This window comes from Stegastes partitus, unplaced genomic scaffold (genome assembly GCF_000690725.1).
Source record: "Stegastes partitus isolate 25-593 unplaced genomic scaffold, Stegastes_partitus-1.0.2 Scaffold663, whole genome shotgun sequence".
NCBI classification, from domain to species: Eukaryota; Metazoa; Chordata; class Actinopteri; family Pomacentridae; genus Stegastes; species Stegastes partitus.
The window spans coordinates 251,070-261,069 of NW_007578394.1; the positions used below are offsets into that span (position 1 = coordinate 251,070).

General features: G+C 42.3%; 1 protein-coding gene across 1 annotated transcript in view; it reads left to right on the forward strand.

Moving 5' to 3' along the window:
- pigg (phosphatidylinositol glycan anchor biosynthesis class G (EMM blood group)) overlaps nucleotides 1-10,000 on the forward strand; it is a 96,719-nt gene that overhangs the window by 15,136 nt on the left and 71,583 nt on the right. The window contains exons 4-5 of the mRNA XM_008290270.1: nucleotides 1,454-1,642; nucleotides 8,903-9,041. Coding sequence (XP_008288492.1) covers nucleotides 1,454-1,642; nucleotides 8,903-9,041 — 328 coding nt within the window. The remainder of the gene's footprint in view (nucleotides 1-1,453; nucleotides 1,643-8,902; nucleotides 9,042-10,000) is intronic.

Sequence of the window (10,000 nt, forward strand, 5' to 3'; positions counted from 1 at the left end):
AAGTTACCAGTTGGGACCTCTGTGGGTCGGACTTGTTTTTCCAGCACATCCCAGATGCTCAGTTGGGGGAATTCAGAGGCCAAGTCAACATCTTTAAGTCTTTATGTTCCCCAAACTGTTCCTGAACAATGTTTTGCAGTGTGGCAGGGAGCATTAACCTGCTGGAAAAGGTCACCAGGGAGAACTGCTGCCATGAAGTTGAGCACATAGTCTGTAATATTGTTTAGGTAGGTGGTTGTTGTCAAAGTAACATCCACATGAATGCAGGACCAAAGGTTTCCCAGCAGAGCGTCGCACTGCCTCCGCATTCGGCTGCCTTCAGGTAAACAACATACACTCATGATTTAAAACCTGATTCGTCAACTTCTTCCATTGCTCCACGGTCCAGTTCTAAAGCTCATGCACCCATTGGACTAAATCCGAATGGGCACTCTGACTAGTTTGCAGCTACACAGCCCCAAACCTAGCAAGCTGTGATTCACCTTTCTGTCATAGGCTGCTTAAGCTTTTTAGCATTTTGTGCCACAGTAACTCTCCTGTAGGACTGGATCACTCTCCAGACACATCAGGGAGCTTTGACACCTGTGATCCTGACACAACCTTCCTTGGATCACGGTTAGTAGATACTAACCAGCAGGAAGACCCCCACAAGACCTGCAGTTCTGGAGACGCTCTGACCCAGTCTTGTCATCACAAATTGGTCCTAGAAGTGACTTTTCACCTCCTTCCTAATGAATCCCACCTCTTGACTGGTGCCATTAAAAGGAGATAATTAATGCCGTTAGCCTCAGCTTACAGGGGTTTTAAAGCTGTGGAGGGACGGACTCACATCTCAGGTGTCTTATTGTAAATATGTAAAGTTTGCTTACAAGTGAGAGATTAGGGATCGTCCTGAAATAAATTCTCTGTGTCAGTATCAAACAAGAAAACAGGAGCTGGAGAAGGGAACAGGAAGAAATGGGAAACCTATATGTTTCTGAAATCAAATGCTCACTTTGATTATCATTGAAGCGTCCTGATTATTTTTCCTGTATAAAAAAATATCAGCATCAGCTATATAATTTGCACATAAACTCCTGAAGTTGTCAGGGCTTTGCATAATGCACTAACGATTAATTAAGCATTGTTTCTTATGCATCTATTCTGAGCTGCACATGTATGTCTGGCAGCTGATGAGCCGGAGAGCTGAGATCACACTAAAACTGCTTATCAGTGGGCTCCATGTCTATCAGCCACAAACATTCTGTGGGACTGAATGCAGTTTTCGCTTGTTTGTGCTGTAGTTTTGGTGGCGCTGAGCCTTTTAGGTGACATGTGGAAATGTCACAGGTTTGGATAAACTGTCTTTCAGCTCCGTGTTAATTTGCTCCAGGGTTGGATTTTGAATTTATTTGAACCTAAACTGAATGTCATGTGAAATGCTTTATATACTGTATTTGTTGATTGCGTGTAGGTCGACAACAATGTGACGCGTCACTTGGACAGCACTCTGAAGAGAGACGACTGGGACATTTTGATCCTCCACTACTTGGGCCTGGACCACATCGGTCACATCAGCGGACCGCACAGCTCGCTCATCCAGCCCAAGCTGCTGGAGATGGACGACATCCTGAAGAAGATCCACAGCGCTCTCATTTCAAAGGTGAGCTCCGCTGTTAATCTGTGTTTATACGCGATGCTGCTTTCCCATCATCAGCTCAGAATGTGTTTGCTTTTACAGGAGCAGCAGGTTATGTTATTGCATGTGAAAGAGTTGGCTAACATTGGCACCCAATTCAGCCTTCGTCCTTACAGCATCCTAGCATCGCTCAGCTTTTTGATTTGGGTTAAAGACTTCATTGCTGAGTCAATCAATCATTAACCCTCAACCCAGTTCCAGCCAGCAGACGGAAAAATGTTTTGACTAACTTTTGAAAGAAAATATTGGTTTTAAATTGATCATCAACCGATCTCTACATCCATATGGAGATGGATGCAACTGTTCCTCTGAATTAGCCGTTTGCTAACACGTCATCCTTTTCAATGGAAGATGTCTGTGAAGATTCTGAGTGGCTCCTTAAGGATATAAGGATCTGGAACTCACAACTAGTCAGTCAGAACTGATGAAGCCTCTTGGATGAGAGATGAAACGTCTTCAAGGAACTCAAGCAAGTCCAGTTGCTACGATTAATCTACCAGAATACCTTTTCAATGGAACTTAAACAAAATATTAAGCAACAACTTTGTTACTTTAGTCATTGTTATAGCCATTTGAAGTAACATCCGTCCATCCATCCATACATACATACATACATACATACATATATACATAAATCCAGTCTGAGCTTCTCTATAATGAGCGTTTGCTGCTTATGTGAAAGAAAACTGAATATCTTTAGATTTTGAAAAGACATAATGACAACAGTTTTCATGGCAGGTCACAGTAGCACTAAATCATATGCAAAACAAATCATGTTGCAGTTGTTTTGACAGATCTTGTGACGTTTGATGACATATGTCTAGTAGGAATGGTAATTTTTTGCGTTTGTTTTCCAGTGGGGGAAAAAAACAAGCATGTCCTGTTATCGTTGGTAGAATGTGATTTATAGGACGTAGCTTCTCGTTAGCACGACGGTGCTTCATTTGTACTGGTTGTGTTGTGACACATTTTACCTTCATCTCCTGCTGTTTGGATATTACACCCATTTATGTTGCGATTTCGATAGTATTTTGATTAATTATTCAGACCCAAGTCGCTCTAATTTGTCACAGTTTGTAGAGCAAACAGTTCATTTTTTTAAAAGGAGAAAACAATGGGCCCCTTATTAATATGAAATCAATCTTTCAGCACAACAGATGTACAAAATACAGCAGCAGATGTTAAAGCAGAGCTGAAAGTAGCTGTAGAGTTGGCGATATTGTGGCGTCTCCTGTTGAGCCTCTTTTACTCGAGTGCTGAACTCCCAACGATGAAAACCATGATACAAAGACGTCATTACAGAATGTAAATATATTGTCAAACTGTGGCTAAAAATGTAAAATATAAAATGAATATCTGAAGGATTACGACTGTAACCTCTCTGTTCTTTACCCACTCTATTTGGGGATATTGGCTTCTCTTCTAATGTTTGATTCCAGTTAATTGGACTGATATGCTCTGTATCAGCGGGCTTAATTTAGCTGTTGCTTGTCAACATCTGTTTCTCTCTATTAACATTCATTAAACTCGGCGTGCTTCAAATTTTCATTAGTAAATTTAGCATTTTGAGGGGGGTTGTTGTCATAATAGTAGATGTCATTACAAAGCAACGACAGAAAAATGTGCAGATATGAAGTAATGATCAACAGTTGATGTATTAACGTGATGCTATCTGTGAATTTTTAGGGTGATCAGTTCTGGGATGGCCATTTAATTACACCCATAATTTGTTCTGTTTCCAGCATTTATTATGTTATCTGTTGCAGCGACCCCGCAGATTTAATAAACTGTTAAGCTTTGGTGTTATCTTTAATTTTGTCCTTGATCAGCGTGCAGGTCTTGTGCCTTTGTTTTCCTCGGTGTGGTCTGACAGCTGCGCATGCATATTGTCTTCGCACCGTGTGTGTGTTGCTAATGGCCATTGTCTCGCTGTCATTCAGCTGCGCAGCTTGTATTTAGATTGTCAAGTCATGTCTTCATGATACTATAATCTCCCTCGTCGTTCTCATGCTTTCGTGTGTTTCAAGTGGCGAGTGTCAAGAGGCCAAGTGTGCGCATCCTTGTAAGCGCACCCTCTTTGCTAAAGACAGGGTATGTTTTGGATATGTTGATGCAACAATTCACCGCATCCCAAAAGTCGTTCTTTCTGACTCATTTAATCGTCTCTGTGTATGGTGGGAAATGGCAGCCTCGTGTGCGCTGCTCCCACTGAGCTTTTTGAATGAAATGTGTTTGAAAGTCTTGTTTCAGTCACATTAGTGAAAGCTGCGCCTGTTATTTTCTACAGCGGCATTGTGACCTAAATATAGACACGGCCCAGTAGGGTCCCGCAGGATGCCTCAGAAGCTTCTACAAAAACAACTATGTTTTCTTTGATCGGCACATGCTTTTAACATGTCGGGGTGGTGTGATCTTATCAAATCAGCCTGCTTCGCTGGCAGTGGGAGCGGGCTGCTGTTTGCTGCTGCATCCTGAAGCACTAAAAGCAACGTTGGCTCCGGCTGCAGGAGAGGAAAAAGGGGGTGTAGCATTCAAATGACAGCCCTCAAAGTTCCATTTGTAATGTGATGCGAGTCGCCCATTTCAGCGAGCTCATATTAGGGGCAGAGAAACGCTTTACCTGCAGCGTGGACAGACGCAACGCTCTCCTTTAAACTTGATTGGAAAACAGGACCTTCTGGTCACGGAGACCTCAGTCCGACCTTTGTGTTAATGGAGAGCGCATGGCCTCAATCTTCTCTTCTTGATATTTCAGATTTTAAGGTTGGTTTCTACTTTTCGGCTGTTTGAAGTGTGAAACTTCTTAAGTCTGACCTGCAGAAAAACCAAGTAGTCTGAGCCCTGTGCAGGAGACAAATTAAATGGATTTCTTATGGCTGCAAACATTTAGGCTGTTACAGTGAACAGCCGAAGTGAGTACACCCCTGTGCAATATCACTTGAATGTCAAATTAATCTAAATGGTATCGCCTCTCAGTGATTACATTATTTCAAAGTTAATAGAGTAGTTCCTCAAAAACAAATTCTGTAGAAAGACTTTATTAAAAATACAGGCCTCAAAACTCAATGCAACAAAAGTGAATACACCTGAGATCACAGACACGCAAGTTAAAAAGCCGATTTGTTCTCATCTTATGTTAAATCACTTTAATGTTTGTAACACCTACATTGTGTTATTTGAAAGAACTTAATTAAATTATGGAAATGATTTCCACCTAAAACTCACTTCAGTTATCCATCCATCCATCCACCCAGCTGACTCAGGGTGAAGGCAGGGGACACCCTGGACAGGTCACCAGTCTATCACAGGGCTACACTTAGAGACAGACAACCAAGCACACTCACATTCACACCTACGGACAATTTAGAATCACCAATTAACCTCAACATGTTTCTGGACCTGGAGAGAACCCACACTGCACGGGGAGAACATGCAAACTCCACGCAGAAAGATTCCGGTGCCCCCACTGGGACACGAACCGGTGACCTTCTTGCTGCGAGGCAACAGTGCTAACCAACTACGCCACCCTGCAGCCCCACTTCAGTTAGTTTGCCTTATATTAATAATATCATTTTGACTAGTGCAGGGTGGCGCAGTTGGTAGCACTGTTACCTCGCAGCAAGAAGGTTGCCGGTTCGTGTCCCGGTGGGGGCACCGGAATCTTTCTGTGTGGAGTTTGCATGTTCTCCCCGTGCAGCGTGGGTTCTCTCCGGGTTCTCCGGCTTCCTCCCACACAGTCCAAAAACATGCTGAGGTTAATTGGTGATTCTAAATTGTCTGTAGGTGTGAATGTGAGTGTGCTTGGTTGTCTGTCTCTAAGTGTAGCCCTGTGATAGACTGGTGACCTGTCCAGGGTGTCTCCTGCCTTCACCCTGAGTCAGCTGGGATAGACTCCAGCCCCCCCACGACCCTAGTGAGGATGAAGCGGTGTATAGATGATGGATGGGTGGATTTTGACTAATTTAAAACTAGCTGAACTAACCCCATGACATTAAGTCAGACCCGACCGTAGTAAATACATTGATTTGATCCTAATAAATTTGACTGGCTCAATCCAAACATATTAAGTTTGATCAACAAGATGGTGTTATGTTGAAAGAAAGAAATTTAATTATGTGGAAATCATTTCTGTAATTTTTTTTTACGTTCGTTCAAAGAGTGATTTTTGACTACACCTATAATTTCCTAGTCCATAGTTATAAAGTCATGGCTCCACATAGAAAAGAACCACCAGGGGGACTGACGAAGACTCACAAAGATGTAGAAGGACAGAGGAAGATCTGTGACCAACTAACAATCAGCAGTAATCAGGAGGTATAGAATGAGCCACTAATCAGAGCTGCAGTGGTCATCCTCCTAAATTTAGGGCGTGGACGGTGCTCTATTTGTGCATTCTACCTCAGAAAAACAGATGTTCAGGTGCTTCAGACTTAATCCACAAGTTATCAGAGGGACGTCGTAGCTTCTGTGACAGCTCAGATCCTATAAATAACCAAGATCAAGTTGTTCAGCTCAGATGTTCGGTGTGGACCCCGTCAGGTCCACCACGGTGAATGCATAGTCCCACCGGTGAGAGGTGAGAGTGTAATGAAACCAGACTGAGTGCAAAAGGTGTTTGGGAGACGGATTTGGCGAGATGACTTTCAGTCTGCGGAAGCTTGGCAGGAAAGGAATATTATAACACGATAACCCTGCAAAGCACGCTGCCAAAATCACACAAGAGATTGTAAAGAAGGAAAAAAGTGAAGAAATAAAAGAAACTATGACCTGGCCAAGCATGTGGCCTGACTGGAATCCAATATAACACCTTAGGCCTATTTCAAAGAGGAAGGTAGAGCAACACAACTCCTCTGTTGAAAGAAGTTGTCTCTGAATTACAGAAACCTCTCCAGAAGTTAGTGTAACGCCGTTATCCTCCACGATAAAGGTGGAAGTATTGGAATAATAAAAGATTTCAGTAATGAAAGGTGAACTGAGTCCTAAAGTGTGGCCTGTAATTTGAATTTCTTTTATTTCTAATGTAGTAAATCTAAATGAATAAGAAGAACATTGTAAAGAGCTTTAAACCCCAAAGTTTTAAAAGGCGCTATATAAGTGTTAAGGTTTATTTATTGGTAGCCAAGGGATGAAGTTGTTGTGCAGAAAAAACAGAAAAGACGACATTGCAATTCAACCAACAGACGATCACAATCAGGCCCAAAACAATACATCACAATACAGCATCCAGCCTCGTCGAGTGCTTTCCTGACCCGTCATGCACCCCCGTCTCCCACAGGAGCCTGAGGAAAAGCTCCACATGAGGGTGTGGACCGTTTACCATTTTAACAGTTTGTTTTTTTTAAAAATTGGCACCAGAGAAAAGACTCCACGGCTTAACCTGGAAGTACTGCGATTACTTTAAAGTGATACAGTTTGAGTCATTTGGCATTTAAGTGATATTAGAGAGGGGTGCACGCACGTCTGTTTATGTGCTGATTTCATTTTTCTTATAATACTGTGTTTAAACAGAACCCCTAAATATTGTCCTTTTGTTGAGCTGTAACTCCACAGCACCGTGATTCCTGTTTCTAGTCTTATGTCGGTGAATGTCTAATAACTAATTGAAGTGATGCTTTCGTGCAGTTTCCATTTTGAAGCAGCTTTGGTCAAGCTTACATGACTTGAGGCTGGTTCTGTTTGGTCTGTTCTGGCTCACAGGTTATTCAGAGTTTACCGAAAGTCATCATCGCACCAAATTCAAATTCTACTTTGCTGTTTATTTGCCTCCATAAAACAGCATCAAATTACTATATTTTTGACTCATTTAGTGGAGCTCCCCACCTACCTCCTAACTGCTGAAGTAGCCCTCAGCTGGGAGTCACTGATTTGCCAGATAGAGTAGCATGATTGCAGAGTAAAGTGAAGCTTGTGGGGTTTTTTTTATTTTTTCTGGCTCGCTCATAGAGAACATAAACTACCCTCTGATTCGGCGCTGCGTATTGGTTTAAAGAAAGGGTTTTTGTATGAAGTGTGAGAAACGTCTCCCAGAAGAGGCCCGCTCGGCGCTTTCATCCTCAGGAACAGGAGTAAACTCTGACTTATCTTAAACAGAAAAGAGGCTCAGTCGGCGTTGGGCTCGGCGGTGTTTAGTACCAGTCGTGAGGTGTTTTTTTTTTTGGAGTCCCTTGTGTCCTTTGCCATTTATAGCAACCATGCAAGAGGTAAAAAAAAAAAATAAAATCTGGGACAGTGGATAGTTTTTTACTTCTGTGCTGAGTAACAGCTGTAATGGGTCAGCTGAGCACAGCGGCTCCCACCTGCAGTGTTTCCTCGCAGCATTCATCATGGTTTTATGTCACATTGTGAGAGCATCAAAACACTATGATCGATATCTTTATCTGACTCCGGCTGCAAAATAAACCTGCCTGCTGAGTTTTCTACTACTCTGTTTGGATAAAGTCATCAGGAGTGAAGCTGCATTTTATCTGACTTGACGTACAGATGGAAAAAAAAAAGAGTTTATCTCAGCTATGATTGTTTTCTCTGTCTGTACAGTGTATTAATCTGTGGCTGATATAACACATCTTTTCCATCCTAAATAATAAATGAGATGTATGACCTTTGATTTGGATACAACACCGGAGCTCGGGAGACTTTTTACAGCGTTGTAACGTGTGGTAGGATTTGGCTTTTGTTTTGTTAACATCTGTAGTCGTGGTTTTAAATCAGCCCCCACTGTTGTGACTCATAAGGCATTCCTGTTGAATTCATCGTCAGTGGAAGGTTCTCGTGAGCCTAGTTGAAAGGGAATCACTTAGGGAAGAAAACCAAGCTTGATCAAAGTCTGTCATCCTCCACAAACGCTTCACACTGTGTTTGTTTGCTGCCTTTTGTTGTTTTGTTTTTTTTCTAAGATGGAGCCAAACTGCGCCGGGACACGTTTGTCATGACTTCCTTTTTAGTAGTAATAATTTAACACCTTCTTTTTTGTGCTGTTGTTAAAATGTTCCCCAACATAAAAAAAAACCAACAACAAATGATGAAGCAATCCATTTACCCCAGCAGCCTTCATTTTAGACAATTGTTCTGTTTTCCAAACTGGATGCATCCTTTCATTTCGGTTGCTGACACAGGAAGCGTTTTGTTCCAGGCTTGAATAATTCACATCCTGGAGCTTTGAGGTTTGCTCTCTCGTATCAGCTTGTGCAGCGCGAGTCCATTAACCTTGGTGTTTGCTTCTCTCAGGAGGCAGAGGGATCCTTGCCCTACCTGCTGGTGCTGTGCGGAGACCACGGCATGTCGGAGACCGGCAGCCACGGCGGCTCCTCGGAGCCAGAAGTCAATACGCCTCTGGTGCTCATAAGTCCGGCCTTCAAACGAAAAGGTAAACTGTCTGGTGTTGCTTTAAAAGGAGCAGAGGGCAGCGCACTTGCCATTAGCTCCAAGAGACGCTGTGATCTCATGTTGTCTCTGGCGACGCTGCAGCTTGTTTATGACAAGTATGTATCAGTCAAGTCAAGCAAACTTGTAGAGGAAACTTTTTTTTTTCCCATGTTCACACATAGCGCTCCATTATTTTCGGCGTGAGGAACAGTGTCACCAGTGCAAATAGAAGCTCTGGAGCAGAACTTCAGTTTGCAGTGATGAATGTGGTTGAGTGTGAACGTGTGATTGTGATAATTGCTTCTTTCTCAGCCTCGGTCTATTTCTGAGATCTTCTTTTGCATAGATTGTATTTATAGACCATTCATGTTAATTAATCATTTACAGTTCGGTTGAGTTGTTGCTACAGAACTTGTGGTTTCTCTCTGCTGCTGAGCGCGGTACCGGCAGTTTGAATGACCTTGCTTACAACATACCGCACGTTTTTCCTCTTTAACACCAAAATTATACCAATAATAGAAGGAAATCAAGTCAAACTGTGTCGTCTCATCAGTGAAATCCACCCAAAGCTGTGGCTACACCCTGAACTTATTCATGAGCTGGTCACTCGTGTGTCATCAACATAATTTTGTTCCATAAAGTTTATTTTCTATAAAGTTTATTCATGTGCATCAACACTAATCAAAGGCTGAACTGGTCGGTTTGTTTAAAGCTCCTGAAAAGTTTTCATTACTATTGAACTACAATATTAAATATTCATGAGCAAATAGGTGCAATATAAAACATTGTCAGGCCATTTATTAACAGTCTCAGGCTCAAACGCTCTGTGGACTGTGTGTGAGTGCATTGATCCCATTTGATTGAGTGATCAAAGAGCTCACCAGTCATCCCTACTTATATACAACCAGACAGTAGGAGTGAGTGAACTCCAGTGCTGTATCAGCTACATGGCAAATGATT